General features: G+C 37.6%; 1 protein-coding gene across 8 annotated transcripts in view; it reads right to left on the bottom strand.

The window, feature by feature from the left end:
• The window catches only part of NALCN (sodium leak channel, non-selective), a 222,774-nt gene that overhangs the window by 166,732 nt on the left and 38,020 nt on the right, over positions 1–18,022 (bottom strand). For 5 of the 8 annotated variants that reach the window (XM_039337741.1, XM_039337739.1, XM_039337745.1 and 2 more), the window contains one exon: positions 11,848–11,904. The exons of the other annotated variants lie outside the window; for them this stretch is intronic. In XM_039337741.1, coding sequence (XP_039193675.1) covers positions 11,848–11,904 — 57 coding nt within the window. The remainder of the gene's footprint in view (positions 1–11,847; positions 11,905–18,022) is intronic. 8 annotated transcript variants of the gene reach the window in all.

The raw sequence follows: 18,022 nt of genomic DNA, 5'->3' as shown, positions 1-18,022 counted from the left end.
ACTCTTCTAATCTAACTGCTTGTGAGTCAAAGGACGATGGCTTGTTCCATACACACACTTTCCCTGCCTGAAGAGTTAAAAACTTGTGAAACTACTTGCAGTCAGAGGCTGCTGAAGGTGTGTGTGTCTTACTTTGTTCTGCGGCTTGCCAGAAACGTGGGAGCATTTGGGGAAAATTGGAGCAAATAAAAAGCGGTTTGAACTGCCACTTGACTGTCTTGTCTCTGTGCCGTGCCCTGGGTCATCATATATCGTGACTTTTTTGCCACTGCCGACAACGGGGTGGGCATGGTTTTGCTATGATGCATCCGGCCCATGGGCCGGCAGTTTGACACCCCTGATATAGATGATAAATTTCAGCCACTGATCAAATCAGCTGAGAAAATACAATGCTTAAGTGAAAAGAAAATTAAGAGCTATATTGTTCTTTCCAAGTGAAGATGCTAGAGAAGTGCAAGACATAGGGTTTTGTGTACTGAAAATTATGATTCACCAGAGGGATCTTTATTATTTCTTCAGATTTCTTGCCATACTTGTTATAACAACATCCAACACATCTTAAGATGATCTGGCCACAGCAGAAAAATCTCTCACTTCTCTAGGGTTTTAGGACTGAAATTTCTTCAGAAGGAAGATATTATATGAACATATGAATATGTTCTGCTACTGTTCTGCTTTCCAATCCTGTAATTCCTAATCATGCAGTTTGTTCTATACATTGATCTCAAATGCTATAAGGAAAAGAAATAGTGTTCTCTTTTGTAGCTGTGATTTATTCTTCAACCTCCTTAGCTTTGCATAATAACAATGATGACAGCACCTTGTTAACGGGTGCAGGGATGTTTGCAATATGCTTTGACTATTGTTGAGAATATAATTTTATCACTTTTTTATTTTGATGTGTGTCTGTGCCTGATATAGCATATCCCTTTTTTCTGGTCATCTGTTTCTAATGTTATTACTTATGGCAATTCCCTTATGAAATACTAAGGAGTTTGGCATCTGATAAGGACCAATTGATAGACAAAATAAATACTGGGCTCTTACCGTCTATTTTCCTGGAATTTATGCTGAAGTTCTAATAGATCTATAGATCACATCCTGTTGTATGAATGTGACTTAATGCTTCCCAAGGAAGACACAGATCCTATTACAAATCCTAACTATAGTTCTATCTCACACAACCATAGGGACGCTAACCCAATAAATTATTTTTTCTTTCAGTTATTGTATATTCAACTCAGGCTGGATTTATATAAGACTATTCAGAGGTAGATGACATTAGATTTGTTGTAGTTGTTTAATAAAAACCAGCAGCCATAATATATTTGGATGCAGGAAAGGCTTCTGATAAGATTTTTTGGATGTTTCTGAAATGAATATGAAGAGAATCAATTTGGTCCAGTGGTTAAGGCTCCAGGTTAGAAAGTGGATGACCATGAGTTCAAGTCCCGCTTTGCCATGAAAGCCAGCTGGTGGGTGACCTTGGGCCAGTCACTCTCTTTCAGCCCAACTAACCTCACAGGGTTGCTGCTATAGGGAAAATAGAAGGCTGAAGGTATGTTGGATTTGTTTGCAACCTTGAATTATTTGTAAAAATAGTAAAGGTAGGACACAGATAAATAAATTTTGACTCCCTCCAACTTTCATATTCTGTATAGACATATTTCATTTTATTCCTACTTCATAAGTGATTAACAATAGAATGTTTTCTTCTTAAAATATGTGTCATAATAAACCTCAGGAAAGCCCAGTTTCTATATTTAATTTGTTTCTATAAATATAAGGTTATGAAATTATATTTTTTAGAAAACATTAAGAAAATTAGCATAGGTAGAACAAAGTATAGGATTATGTGAATGATTAACAATTTAACATTGTTAATCTATGTTATTTTGCCATTGTCCCAATGATACAATTATAAATTTTCATCACTATGCTGGACACAAGCATATAATTTGCATGATTTATATGATGCAATAATAAAAGCATCATCATTTGCCCCCATTAATCTCCTACCATTTTTCTATTATCCATTGGTAGGATGATTTATTGCTTAACAACTCTTATCAACAGGAAATGTTTCCTAACGTTTATTCTGAAACTCGTTTAACTTCATTCTCTTGTTTCTTATTCTACTCTTTGTTTCAACTAAGTACAAACCTACTCCCCCCCTTTTTTTCCTTTCTTTCTAGCATCTTCCTGCAAGTGCAGGATTGGCTTTTTTCCCTTCCATTAGCTGTGACAGGAATTGACCCACTGGCCTTGTTGCCTGAGCCAGACATTGTGGGCTGAGAGAATGATTATCCCAAAGGCACCCAACTGGCTTTCATGGCTAAGACGGAACTCGAACTCATAACCTCCAGGTTTCTAGCCTGGTGCCTTAGCCACTGAGCCAAACTGGTTCTCTAAAGTGAAACGTCTCTAAACCAGCTCTCTTTAAAGGGGCTGGCTGCCCCTTCTTAAATAACAAAATCTTTATTAACCACTATAATGTCGCTTGTTAGTTTCTCCTATGAACCTAACACTTTTAACTTTTTCTTGTATGTTTTCTTTCCAGAGCCCCACCCTCTGGTTAACTCTTCCTCTAACATTGCTCCAGCTTTTCCTTGATCTTTTTAAATTCGTGGATGCCCCAATCTGGGTACAAAAAAACAAAGCATGGTCTATCCAGAGTAGAATATAATAGAATGATTACTTGCTATATTGCAGATGCAGTGCTTCAGTTAATGTATATCAAAATTGCACTGGTATTTTTAGTTTGATGTTCATGTTCATTAGGCAGTTAGATCCTTCATATGCATTGCCATCAAATCAAACCCTGCAGCAATATATTTATAGATACAGGACTTTATACTAAGAACCATTGAACATCATTTTCTGGGATCTCTCAAATGTTGATTTTTTTGCTTTGTCTGCTAACATATTTCCTCCCAGGTCTGATAAAAATTCATTTCATTTCATCCATATGATTTTTAGCTATATCATCAATAATTGTAGTCTATCAAAACATCAAGAACATGAACTCTTCACTCATGAGTAAAGCCAACAGAATGATAGTGTAAGTATAGACAGGATTTGCAACAGTGCATTGCTGATACTATTGGCATTTAGATTATAGATAATTATTCTACAATGGGATAAGGAAGAATTGTAAACAGCAGCTATTTATTTGGAGTTATTTTCCTTATATACAATACATGAGAATGTATTCCCATGCCACCCCCTCTCTAACACTGGTATATTACTTGTGCAGAAATGCTGTTGGTTTGTTGGAGATCACTTAAAAATAATTTGCAGAAAATGACATTTAGAACTTAATAGTTTGAAATGACAAAATATATATACTGTAGCATCTGTTGTGAAAGGCAAACTTATGTTTAAATATCCTGATTGCCTCAGCATAAACACCAGAGAGATTATGGTTCAGAAACCCATCATTTAAATATGAATGTTCTATTCACAATAAGTGGCATATTCTATTCAGAGCAGCACTAGATGTCAGCAAAAGGTACAGAATCTCACCTTCTAGGGTTCTAGACCTCTGCAGTATGGATAATGATAATCCTGTCTCTGTCCTGCTACTGAAACCTGATTATCCCAATTAATCTAATTCTGTGCAATAAACAGTGCATCTGATAAGCAGTGTGTCTCATTTCTTAGATGTGCTGAAAGATGCAGCCTTTAGTTCATTTCATTGACGCTGAATAGGCAACAGATACAATGAGCAGGAGCCTAAGGCGCATGTTCACTTCCTGATCTAGACACATTAATTGAAATTTCTGAAGTGAGCATCTGTGCATTTATTTATATACATAAGGGCCTTTTGAGTTATCCATGAATACTTACATCTTGTCATGATGTTACATCCCTCCCATATGCATATTTGTTACACATACTCTGAATATTGACAAGGAGCAGATAATGAAACTGTGGTTCCAGAGCTATTCTTTCTGTTATGTGGAGAGTTTTGGGAAAAATCATTTTTATAATTTCATAGCATTATTCCTTAGAAATGTTTTAAATAGAGTTACGTTCTATTAACTTATTCAATATCTGACACTTTGTTAGCAGGAGGATGGGGAAAAAAAAACCCAGATATTGATGGCTTGTTTTTCCTCATGGGAACATTCTTCCCTTACTGGAAGTAGGCCAACAACTACAATGTCAAAACCAGATGACTCACTATATAACTAGATAATACAACAGCTGCAATTATGGATTTGGTTTAATATTATAAGACTCTTTAAAGCCTTTAATTGTCTAGTTAATATCGATGAATCCATGGACAAGTTGATTAAGAAAATGGCAGGTTCACACATCATGCTGGGACCTCTTTTATTGGCTTTGTCTTAGTTTAGTAATCCTTTCCCTAACTAACAAGAGAAATAAGAAACAAACCAAAGCAATTTCATATAGGCAGTGATTAGATTGTCATGTCTTCTTTAATAAGTCGAGATAGAAATGCTTCATTTTTCCTTTTGTGTAAGCAGAAATTTCAATTGACTGTAGCTTGATATTTCATCAAAACAAGTAAACTATAGTTAATGGCTCTGAAATAGCCTGGCCAGTTCACACATTATAATGACCCCAAAATCTTAATGATTGGTTACACGTTAGAGTTATTTAGCACACATATAGCATTAAGCTTCAAAACTGGATTCAGACTACTCTAAGTCAAATCAAGAAAGTCATCTGATCGTTCAGCATAGGGTATGGAATAATGTCTTGAAATTGGTTTAATATTCTTACTGTTTCCTGAAAATTAGATAAATGGTTGTCCAATCTCTTCTTAAAAACTTCCAGTGTTGGAGCATTCAAAATTTCTGGAGGCAGGTTGTTCCATTGATTAATTTCTCCTTAGTTCTAGGTTGCTTCTGTCCTTGATTAGTTTCCATCCATTGCTTCTTGTCCTGCCTTCAGGTGCTCTGGAAAATAGGTTGACCCCCTCATCTTTGTGGCAGCCTCATCTTTGTGGCAGCCCCTAAGATACTGGAACACTGCCATCATGTCATCCCTAATCCTTCTTTTCACTAGACTAGACATACCCAATTCCTACAACTGTTCTTTGTATGTTTTAGCCTCCAGTCCCCTAATCATCTTGGTTGCTCTTCTCTGCACTCTTTCTAGAGTCTAAACATTTTTTTTATATATTGTGGTGACCAAAACTGGATACGATATTCCAAGTGTGGTCTTACCAAGGCATTATAAAGTGCTATTAACACTTCACATGATCTTGATTCTATACCTCTCTTAATGCAGCCTAGAACTCGGTTAGCATTTTTGGCAGCTACATGTTCTACATGTAGAACTTTACTTTCTTTACTATTGAATTTTGTTAGATAGCACACAGTGTTCAAGTCTGTCAAGGTACTTTTGCTACATTATGTATAAGCTTCTCCCACAAATGATTGCTAATAGTTCTTGCTGTTAGGGGATATGTTCATTTTATTAATTGTATTTTTATTGGTCAATAACCAAAATAAAGTTCTGTCTGTCTAAGTAAATGTCAGGATTTTTTAAAAGTAAAGTGTGCTTCTTCCAGTCATTGTGGTTACAGACAAGTTAAATAAAATTTGTTTAACATCAATATATATATTTTCTATTAAGCTAGAACAGTGGTGGCGAACCTATGGCACGCGTGCCAGAGGTGGCATTCAGAGCTCTTTCTGTGGGCATGCATGCCGTGCCCCGGAGATGGCAACCATCCCTCTTCAACCAGCTGCCTGCTAACTCGCTGAGGTCCCACATGGTCGGATGCATCCCGTCATGACTGGTTTCCCTCCCCACTGTCCCATCCCTCCTGGCCTCGCATGCTTTCCTTTTCCCAGGCACAACCCACTGCATGGCCTCCTCAGCTGTCGGCTGGCCTTCCAGCTCAGAGGTGGCTTCTCTGAATTGCTGGTGGTGGGCTGCAGAGCCCCAGAGTGCACCGGCCGAGGGGCCGGCAGGCTGTGGCTGCTGATGGACACTATCGGCCCCATGCGCTTGGGGACTGATGGTGTCAGGCAGCAGCCACCCAGGCCCCTGCCTCGCCTTGCCCTGTGACAATGGCACCCCCACCGTGCCTCGTCTTGCTTCGCCCCACCCCACAGGATGAGCATCCTGCCCACCGCCCCATTTGCCTGAGAGCCCCTGGATCTCCCCCATCCCTGCCCTTCCCCCACAGACGTCCTTCCCCATGAGCAACATCGAGGTGTCCATGCCCACCTTGGCCACACCCACCCAGTCTGCCATGACCACCACAGCCATGCCCACCCAGCGCGCCACGCCCACCTGGAACCCAGCGATAAATAAGTGGGTTTGGGGTTGCAGTTTGGGCACTTGGTCTCTAAAAGGTTCGCCATCACTGAGCTAGAAGGTACTACAAAAAGAACAGGCCCATAATACTTCAAACACAATGATTTCCAGCTGCCATCTATAGGATGTTTTCTCACCTTACTTTTTTTTCTTTTTTAGTTCTGCATTCTTCAGGCAAGTTCTCTCTCTGGCTTCTCACTGAGTTTATTTTTGATTCCATATCTGTCAGCAATTAGTGGTTGTTCACTCATTGAAAGGGAGTGATCTGGCCATTTCCCTTCTATGCTATCATTTCCTTCCTTGGTGTGTAGCAAATTTGGCACATTTGTTGCCCTGAAGCCAATTACTATTCTGTCTGACCCCTGTTCTAATCTGGAAGTGCATCAGTTCTTACAGGCAAAGTAAACATCACCAGCCAGTGGAGAAGACATCCACCACTGGGACAAAGCAGGTACAATGAATGACCCAGATATTATTGCACAATTCCACAATTTCTGTGTGGGCTTCTGTAGGTAGTTGGTTTCTCCTTCCTCCCAAACCCCATTTTACCATCTCACAAGTTCAAAAGAATGTGAAACACAACAGGTCAATGGGAACACAACAGGTCACAAATATCCAGAGAGAAAGGAGGCAGATCCTGCCCTCACTGGGCAGCCAGCTAAATCCTATAGAGTATAACTGAAACTGACTAGCTGCTGGGCAGTGGGAGGTTGACCAAAATGGGAAACTGGCAAATAAACAACAAAAAACTAGATCAACATCCCTCATTATTTCCAGGACAGTCCAAGGAACGCTTTATCTAAAGGCAAGGATCTCCATTAGTATATGATTGACTATATTGAGATATTGTTAGATATATCCCTGTTCTTCTCCAAATAGCAAGAATTTCCTTTTCTTTCCTCTTTTCTTGGAAGCCTGGAAATAAGCTTTCTCCAAAAATAGGGAGGATGGACTTCCGGTTCCAGTTCGCGGTGACTCCGGTCATGTCTGGAGACTTCTCTCCACACCGGCTGGTTTTTCTTCGCCGGTAGACCCTTTGTGGGTCAAAAGTCGCCCTGGAGGGGCGACCACCGAGAGGAAGCTTGCTGGAGACTGCGGGAGGGCGGCAGCTTCTCTCGTAGCTCCAGCTATTTCCTGAGGGCCGACGGAGGAAAAGATCGTCCTATAAGAAGGCCGATTACCCTGCCGTACCAGCCGAAAGTCACAGTAACATCTAAGCATGAATAGACCCACCGCAGATGATCTGGGTGAGACCCCTTCTCCTCCTCTCTTCACCCTACTTTGTTCTTTCTTTTGCCCGTAAAATCTCTGTTGGAATCATTTCCCCATCTTGAAAAAGCAACTTTGGTATGTGTGGGAAGAAAGGTGCTGAACAAAAAGGTTAAAATAAAATTTTTTAAAGACTACACTTTATTCTTATCTACTTTGGGGTACAGAAAAAAACTTTTTTTAAAGAGCTCTAATATCATATTATACTGGAAGATTGTTTCTTTTTCCACCTTTTTCTCTAAAAGATAGAAAAAGGGGAAAAATGGTGTCTGGAAAAGATTTTTTAACCTACTGAGGACATCTAGTGGCAAAAGTTAATATTGCAACTGCTGGTTACTATTTGGAGATGAGATGGACTTGGCCTTCAAATTACTTTTAAAGAGAAAAGATAAGCGGATGCAGCTGTGGGAACGGTGAGGGTGGATACTGCTTTACTTTTATTAAATACAGCCTCCACTAAAAGAAAAAAAGGGACTCTCTTCAATTATTATTAAAAATGAGAAACCTTATTCACAATTGAACTATAAACTTATATTGGAAAAGATCTAAGAGGCTACTGAAGAAATATGTGCTACAATAACAGAGATTTCCACAGAATTAAGAGTCAGAAGCCATATTCCAAACCTTCAAACTGACTTTCAGACAGCATCTGACCATTCTATAAACCAAAACATACTAGAAGAGGATCTAATTGAGACTAAAGAGGAATTTATTTTACCCTACAAGCATTTCATCTATACCTTTGAGGATCAGAAAAATCAAAGACTGAGATTTGAGCCTTTAAAGCAACAAAGCTTTAAGGATAAGAGAAACAGACGCCCAATGCAGAGGACAGGATGCTTTTTACTGTCTCAAATGATACTACAAGCAACAAAGAGAGACTTATTGGCTGAAAGGGAAGCTTTGTTATGGAAACCTGTCTGGCACAAAAAAAAGGCCAGAATAAGACTGAAAAGTTAAATTCAAAATTATATGTGATGGATCAAAGGCACTGTAGAATTACGGATTGATTTAAGGATTAAGATTTAGAGTTAGAAGTAAGAGAAAAATGGGTGATTATTAGAATATATATTTTAAATAGATTAAGAATGTATTCTTTGGAATAATAGGTTTATTTGTATGAAAACTATTATGTAATGGAATGAAGAAAACTGAAGAGGCGTTTTAGATCTGGATTGATTTAATAACTGAGTATGTTAAATTAGTAAGATGATGTTCTTGTCTGATAATATGGACGTTATTAGGTATGATAGTTAACTGGATGAAATTTGAATTTGGTCCAATGGGCTGAAATGATTTAAGGTTTGATATTATTTTGTTATTTTGTTATCTTAAAGAGACTGATTGATGGATGGATTATATATGTATATTTTACTTTAATTGGAGATATATTGTGTAGTGAAAGAAGAAATAAATGAGATTTGTGATAAAATTAAGGATTTAAGAGATTGAGATCTAGAATATATCTGGAAGGGATACCTGAATTGATAATTTGTTTCTTTAAACTCAAATTTGATTATGCTAATTGTAAATTCACAAAGCTCTAAAACAGGTTTAGGATTTTTAGAAATTTAAATTAGAAATGGATTATCTTAAATGCATTAGGTTAATTGAGGGAAATAGAGAGGGAATATTTAATATATTGATTTGAATTATTCATATATGGTTTTATTTCTGGATGTTTGATTACCCCAGCACCACAGTGTGTCTTAAGCACTTTGTTCTAAGAACCAAAAAACCAATAAAATTTGTTTAAAAAAAAAGGAGGATGGGAAGTAAGAGTTAGAGAAGAAATTCTGCAAACATAGTGCTAATAAACTGCTGGGGGAGAAATGGTGGCAATGTAGGTTGGCTAATTTGCCAAAGGAGTGGGGGTATTTCCACCCCATTCAGTATTCCCCAAACATACCACTGTTTTTAGTCATAACAGGTCAGTTGAACTCATTTGCAAAATAATAGCAATAGCACTTAGACTTACATGCAGCTTCATAGTGCTTTATAGACCTCTCTAAGAGTCAGCATATTGCCCCCAAGAGTCGGGGCCTCAGTTTACCAACTTCTGAAGGATGGAAGGCTCAGCCATCCTTTAGCTGGTGAGGATTGAATTCCTGGCAGTGAGCTGAATTAATCTGTAATACTGCATTCTAACCACTTGCCACCACGGCTCCTTATGGTTGGTAAAATGTTATAGATTTAGCATACGTTGCAATTTTAGTAGAATAGTCTTGACTGAAGACTACTGATATTGTGATAGAGCAAATGACAATTTAAAACAATACTCATGGGCTGAAGTCAATGTTGTGTGATCAAGAGGGAAAACGGGAGTTGCCAGGGCATGATAATTCTGTGCTAAAATAAAAGCAGGCCAAGGATTTCAAATTTAATACTTGCATGCAGAGGAAAAAGTCTGACATGCTGGTTAATCTGTGTGATTACTGTGTTAATTTCTATTGGTAAATCATGGTTTGGTTTTTGCGTCCACAAAACAGTGCTGGCCAATAATTTTGACATGTCATCTCTAGATCAATAAGTCTGGTATAAACCTATACGTATAAAGATCGCTTATATCATTACTTGAAGTTGCCCCATTTCTTTTTCTTTGAATGTGGCTGCATTCTTTGTCACCTTGATGCTGAAGTCAACCACAAAAGTAATTAATTTTAAGTAATACTAGGTGAGTATTATGCTTTTTCATACCATATCATTTCTTACACATATGCAATTTTCTTAAATCAGAAAATGCAGGAATTACATTTCCACAAAAATGGGTGAAGCTGGAAGGCATCCCAAATTCATTGGAATTGCACTTTACTAGTAAACATAATATAAAGTATCTTCAGTGCATTTTTCACAACACTCATTTTTTTTTTTTATCATGCACCAGGCTCCTGAAGTAGTGGAAGCCTTCAGCAGAGTTAAATCTCTTGTCAGTGCTGGTTTAATAAAGAGTGATGTCTCCTTTTCCTTGATGCCAAATTCCTTAATACAGGATTTCTGTCCCAAGGGAACAAGCTATATCCAAAATAAAATGATGCTGTTTGTATAAAAGGATGGCACATTGGTGTCCATGATATTGTCCCATGTTTTATGGAGTCTTCATGGCACAGGGAATCCATGAATAATAACAGTCTTCATTATTCATGCAGTACAGCAGGGATTGTAGCATTGAAGTCCTCAATGGCATTCAGTAACAAATTTTTAAAAGCCTTATCTTGTCCCTATACTTCACAGTAACATAACTAGCATTACCATCATCAACAATTTAAACTTATGCAACTGAATCCTGGAAAGGTTGTTAACAAAAGATAACTGAAATAATGAATGCCATATAGCAAAAGCAACATCTGCATTGTTTGCTTATACTTAGTTCACTATGAAATCCAGAATCTGTTGCATAATTCAGTTTTATCATTAATTTTGTATTTTTCTTAAACATTTGGTTTCAGTCTGTAAAGCGTGACAATTTATTATCTAGGTTTGAAAAAAAACATAAATGTGGGAATGGTTGAGACTCATAAAATGTAACTCTTCTCCTTTTTTATGCCCCCCTTACACAATTGTCATTTCACCCCAATCTGTTCTCCATTTAATTTCACTAAGCCCTTCGCTATCTATCCATTATGTTTTGAGTGAAGAATCATGTTTTCATGCAAAATTGAACTGTTTGAGCAATGCATACTCCTCTATTAGCAAAACAACATACATCCTCCCTCCAGTCCTCCATTTCAAATTAGAAGCTTGGAAGAGAAACAAATGCTCAAACTAAGCAAATGATATCAAAATTATGGATACTGATTTTGGATTTATTGATATCCAATGTAAATGGAAATAATGTTTGTGAGTGCAGAATACAGCCCACATTATCAAATAAATCTGTGATGGCAATCGGTCCCTAGTGAAACATTGTGCATGCAACATTTTATACACACCATAAAATCTATTAAAAAAAAATCCTAAGCAATTATGATTTCAAGTAGATTGAAAAAAAATCAGAGCAGAAATGCTTGAAAATGGAACATGAAATTATGCATATGTCCTTTGCAAGAGAACTACTGCTAGCTTTCAGTATCCATGGAAAAGACATTACAGCCATATATGAAGATGAAAGAGCTTAGTGCAATTCACAGCACAGAAATTATGCAATAACATATGATCCACTTTAGCCTCTTTAACCTTATGTATGCAATTCATTTTCAGCTTGGACAGGCAAGCATTTTTCTGGTTTTTACCTTTGATAAGGGAACTATCCCCAAGCAAGGTGAATTTCTTCCATCTTACCTTGAACATCTGAAATGGCTGTGGTGTGGTTAACCTCCAACCTTTTCCCAACTCCATCTACAGAAAAAAGGAGATTACCTCCATTCATGAGCTTTGTACAGTAGCAGTGTAGTCTATCAATGTTTTGAGTGAATCTCATGCCATGATATATCTGGTTCTACAGATGCTCAACCTCCCTTCAATAATACCTTTGTTAGGTTCTCAACCTATGAAATGAAACACTGTGGTCTTTCTAATCCAGGTTGAAATTAGTTACAGTGCACTTAAGAAGACAAATTTGTTTAATTCTTGTTCTTTTCATATTTCAAGAAGTTTGTCTAGCCAAATCAAGACTTGGATAATGTTGCCAAATTTCAATTCCTATTAGTGCTAGCTAATGCTGAGAAATGATGAGAGTTGCAGTCAATATGAAGGGAAACAGACAGGGCCAGATTATGCTCCAGGTTTACCCTGGAGAGCACATTTCCTTGGTCAGTCATCAAGCAAATTTGTTTTTGGGTTTAGGTCAATGTTTTTCAATCTCAGCAACATTAAATGTATGGATGTCAACGCCCAGAATTCTCCAGTCACCAAGGCTAGCTGAGGAATTCTGGGAGTTGAAGTAAATTCATTATAAAGCTGCTGGGATTGAGAAATACTGTTTTATACTATTCTGTTCCATACTACTTATGGAACTCTCTTGGTTCCAAATAGTACTAAATAAGGTGCTATCATTTTTTATTTCCCCAGAAATATATGTTCTCCTATGATGTCAAAGAACAGGGAAAACACATATCCTTTGCAAATATTCTTTCCCTTCTCAAATATGCACAGTAAAACAATCCTGCTATTTTCCTTGCATGTGATTGAAATAAGAGCATTCCTAGTGCCATAAGGTGTCATATTTATAAATATTGCCTGAGGGTTTGGAGTTGGGCAACTAAGGATTCACTCCTCCAATTTTCCTCCAGGAGGGAAAGTTAAAGAAAAACTTCATTCAGATGATTAAGAACAAACAAACAGCTGCAAGCTTATTCACCATCTTCTACATTAGAAGCTTGCATTTTTAGATTTTAAAAAATCACCTGAAGAGGAACAACTATAGTTTCCATTAGCTAAGGATCTAAAGTCAAAAATTCACAAATTTATTCCAACACATCATATTGCAAATCATGTGGTTAATTATATGTAATACATCGGTATACAGTTCATGAAATCACAAAGGGTTGTGAATGATTGTCCATCTATAGATCGGAGTGTTCCAATACAGAGCTCCCCCAATACAGCTGCACAGGAAATGTCAATATGTCAAGATTTGAACAGAAAGGCGAGATAAATGTTGAATAAATTAATGAATTAAATGGGTGAAGGATTCCGGCACATGCTATTTCTGGAAGGATATGTTACGAAAGGTGAAGTGTTGATGTGGACTCAATTACCTCCTTCTAGCTCTCATAGATCTATCACCACTCAACCCATGATGCTGGCATAGATATTTTCAGTCTTACTGAGGCCACATTGGTTCCTAAAAGGAAGAGTAAAAAATTGTCTTCCCCACTTTTTTCTGGGGTCAGAATAAGCCAACAGGGTTTGGTACCTGGTGGATTACCTTTTATTTCAATCTGCATTTCATTCAATTTAAGGATTAATCTTGTACTGTTGCAAGATACTCAGTCAACAACTGAGGTGGTACATGCGCCTAGTGAAATGAAATGAAATAAAATAAAATAAAATAAATAATAAAGTGGGAGTGTGTGGCATGATTAGAAGTTTCACATGATACCCTGAGAAATGATGACTTTGTTTAATTGAAGCCCAATGTATTTAATTAGAGCTGCCCCAGATAAAAGCAATCTTAGTTAATTAATCCTGAAAGCTATAAACCTGGATGGATTTAGATGAACAAAACAGTAATTCAGAAGGGAAAAAAACATTATTTTCACTGTTCTTATGCACACATGAGCTTCAGCAAGCAAGAATTCCCTAGAAATGAGAAAACAGAAAATATCCCTGTGGAGAGTGCGGCTGCCATTCACTGACTTGTAAATGGTTTTCATTCAATATAATTATATACAGCCTAACTGGTAACTTCTTTTAAATTAAAAAAAAAAAAAACAATTTAAAATCAGTAGAAAATGGCTGACCTGGTTTTGTTACTGAGCCACTTAGTCTGCAGGTTTGTTTGCTCATCAGATATGATTTATAACACGGAAAGCTTTGTTTGAACCAAGTAATTAATGTTAAACATTTTAAGTTAATTTAAACCACATTTGAGAGATTTGAACTCAATCTACACTATAGTTCCTACTGATTTCTGAAGGATTGCCTAAAATATTTAAGAATAAATATATTTTAAATGGCTATGTTTAAACGTTCTAATTTATAGTGTGATTGGTCTGGGTTTCTTTTTCTAGGCTACAGTGATATGGAATCAGTAAATAAAGTATAGTTTATTTTGAGGTGATAAAATAGAGGTTGAAACCATGGTTTATTACAAGTTCAAATAGGCCCACATGGGATCTCTCTTTTGGCATCAGAAGTCCTCCTGGTCTAAGTGATTTTTTTTTAAAGTTGCTTTATTTTTTTTTTATTTGAATGCATTATAAGCCATGGTTTCAACCTCTACTTTATCACCTCAAAATAAACTATAAAATAAGAGACCTAATGTGCTGGGATGCAAAACCTTAGACTCTGACATAATATTTATTTACAATAATGGTTTGCATCCCATAGATACTTTTAAAATATAACAATGGTATGCATCCCATAGATACTTTTAAAATTAGGATTGCACATAGCATACTGACTGAGGTGAAAAGAATGGTGGAGAAATACCGTTATGTCTTTTTCTAAAAGTTTGTCTTGTTACCAGCCACATTCATCATGGCTGCCCTTTTATGAATAGGAAAGACCCCGAAGAGAACTATTTTGTGAGAGGAATCACAACATACTTTTATTGCACCCTATTTCCTTCCAATTTACTTTTTACCCATCCAAACAGTTAACAAATACACAGAGCTCCTGCAAAAGCTAAAAGTTAAAAAAAGGGGGAAGGAGGAAGAGTAATTGGCCATAAGATTCAGGATTGCTCAGGCTGTCTGAAAAAAGATTGATTTTGTCTTATTCAGTAAGCTATGGTTGACATGAAGCATAATTAGTACAGCAAGTGTGTCAGAAAAATAGCTTGAAAGTGATTGTCAGGCACACCGATTGTTACCCTCACTGCCTTGTACTTTTGTATCACTGCTTTTAATGTTCCAGTATTATGTCTAGCTTAACTACTTGTGAAGAGAAGTTAAAACGGAATAATCTATACGCAATATTTTTTATTGTTCAAAGACATGTACATAAATTGGTATGTTAATGGATTATTTTCAAACAGGACTTTTTAATAGAAAGGTAGTTTTTTAAATACTAATGGTATTCACTTCAGATCCAAGTATATTTTACACTCCATTTAAAAATCATGAGATTTTAGACAAGCACAAAAACTTTTCTAAAATCACCATTTGTGACTACATCATCTCCCTAGTACAAAAAGAAGCTGCATTAATCTTGCCCCTTTATGCTATACTGTTTCTTAATTCTCTGTTGTGGGTTACCACAACACAAGATGAGAATGACTACACACACAACAGAAGTGGCTTCAGGAACGAATAGTTCTGCTGAGAATTATTTATTTATTTATTTATAAGACTTATATACCGCTTTAAGTATACACTCTCTAAGCGGTGTACACCAGTAAGCAATGTGTATGTATATATATATATATATATATATATATATATATATATATATATATATATATATATATATTTACATTGCCCCCAACAATCTAGGTCCTCATTTTACCTACCCCGGAAGGATGGAAGGCTGAGTAAACCCTGAGCCGGTGAGATTTGAACCGCTGACCTGCTGAACACAGTCAGCTAAAGTGGCCTGCAGTACTGCACTCTAACTGCTGCGCCACCTCGGTTCTTTTAGTACTGGAAACAGCAAGACTGCCCTGCTTTAGTAGAAGGTTCCTCTTATTTCCCCCCTCCCCATTCAAAAGTTAAAATTGGCTACAGAAAATCTAAACAACAATAGCAAAAAACCAATAACATATTTATTTTTAAAAAATTATAGTTTGCAATGAGGCAGTGGTCTCATAACTGGATGTCCAATTCAGCTATCCAGGCATTGCTTCATACAGATCTTCTAGGCCTAGGGAACCAGAGAACACTTGTCCTAGGCAATCTTGAATAATATGTTAATCGTTTGCATATCAGCACCAAAATTGCAACAAGGGGAATCTTTCCATCCCCACTGATACAAGGCAGAGGCACTTCTTCCAGTATCACACCTAATTCTGTTCAATTTTGTCCAGATAGAGTGAGGCAAGTCAAAATCAAGTGGTTTGATAGAGGGATCATTAATGGTCAGGCCATCAGAAAGTACCTTGGACCATCTCTCTCCAGGCATTCTCAGGGTTAAACTGAGAAGATGTTAAATGAATAGCTGTTTTCCAAGCTGGCCTACAGGATTTCAATCTTGTGATGAGTTGTGCATTGTGAACAGGGTGGGCCTTGTTCAGCATCCTTGTCCACAACTGAATGAGAGCGTGTTGTCTTCTGATGTGGGGCGGTATGGTATTGCTAAGTATTGGTAACCAGAGCACAAGAGTGGGATCCAGTGTGCCAGAGATGATACACATTGTCTGGCGGAGTTGGACATCGACCATTTGTATGTGGGCACTATTAAGCCACACACTGGCACAATATTCAGCTGTGGAATAAACTAAAGCCAAGGCTGTTGTTCATGGTGTGTCAGCATCAGTGTTACCGTTTTGTAGAGAATCTAGCCCCCTCTGCACTTCTTCTGGTGTAACTGGGAATGAGTATAAAGCATGTGGTGGAAGATATTGTACTATTGAGATTACAGAAAATATTAAAAGGATATATCAAATTGTATTTTGGGTTATAATTCTTAAGGGTTTAGATCAAAGGAAAAAATAGATCTAATTTAAAATATTATACTAATACACCTATGCTCACATCTATATCTGTATCTATGTCTATAATCTATAACCTCTATATCTGTTGTTTCAGTCTTGCAGATATTAATCAAGATGGGCGAGAGGACTGAATCCACTACTTAAGTCTTCATCTTTCACAATCCTTTCTACCAACAAAATATCTCTCCCTCATAAAATATCAGCCTAAAAGTAGTCAGGAATAGTTTGATTAGTCCTCAACTTACGACAGTAATGGAGCCTGCCCATTACTATCAGAAGTCGAGGTCTCTGTTAAATGAAGTATGTCATTAATGACCTACCCTTTCCTGCTCTCCCTAATGCATTCATTAAACAAATGCATGGGTTGTTAAGTAGAGCATGGGGTGATTCAGGGGTGGAGGGCACCATGGGAGGCCTAACACACCCAAATTGGGTGTCCCAAGGCCTCTCCCCACCTTCTGCTTCCTGCCCCTTGGGTTTCCCACAGCCCTATGGGCCTCCTTCCTACCCCACCCCATAACAATTGCACTTACCTTTCAAAGATATCCAGAGCTCAGGAAGTTGGAGTACAGAAGGCTGTTCCATGGCTGGGTCACGTGGCAATATCAAGAAGAAGAAATCCTGTCAGTTTTGTTTTCCTTGCTGTGCTTTGCTTCCCCAGCACCAGCAGTGATAGTGTAAAGCTAGCATTGCTGGTGCTGGGGGAGCAAAGCATAACAAGGAAAGCAAGACCAGCAGGATTTCTTCTCAATTGTGCCTTGTGGCCAGCAACATCCCAGCAAGGAAGTGTCCTTTCCTACTCCAACTTCTTGAGCTCTGGATATCTTCAAAAGGAAAGCTAGCGAACAGTGGAGGGGGATGGAGAGGAATGTGTGGAACCTGGTAGAGTGGCAAAGCAGGCCCAGTGCCTGTGGGGTCTGGTGGGGCAGAATGGGGAGAAAATAGGTGGATGGGTGTGTTGTAGCAACTCCGCAGTCAGTCAAAAGGGCCCCATAGGGGATGCTGCAGGTATTGTAACTTTGAAATGGGGTAGGAATGTTGTAACTTCAAATGGTTGTTAAATGGCCTATTGTACCGTGAGGACTACCTGTACATACAAACATAATTATGCACATCACACACATGGAGATGTAATTCAAACCATCAATATAATACAAACTATCTGCATTCTAACGAATTGGTTAATGTTTCTTATCTGCT

This window comes from Crotalus tigris, unplaced genomic scaffold (assembly GCF_016545835.1).
Source record: "Crotalus tigris isolate CLP2741 ecotype Arizona unplaced genomic scaffold, ASM1654583v1 scf7180000017685.4511686, whole genome shotgun sequence".
In the NCBI taxonomy this organism is placed as follows: domain Eukaryota; kingdom Metazoa; phylum Chordata; class Lepidosauria; order Squamata; family Viperidae; genus Crotalus; species Crotalus tigris.
This window is presented reverse-complemented; position numbering and strand designations above follow the sequence as displayed.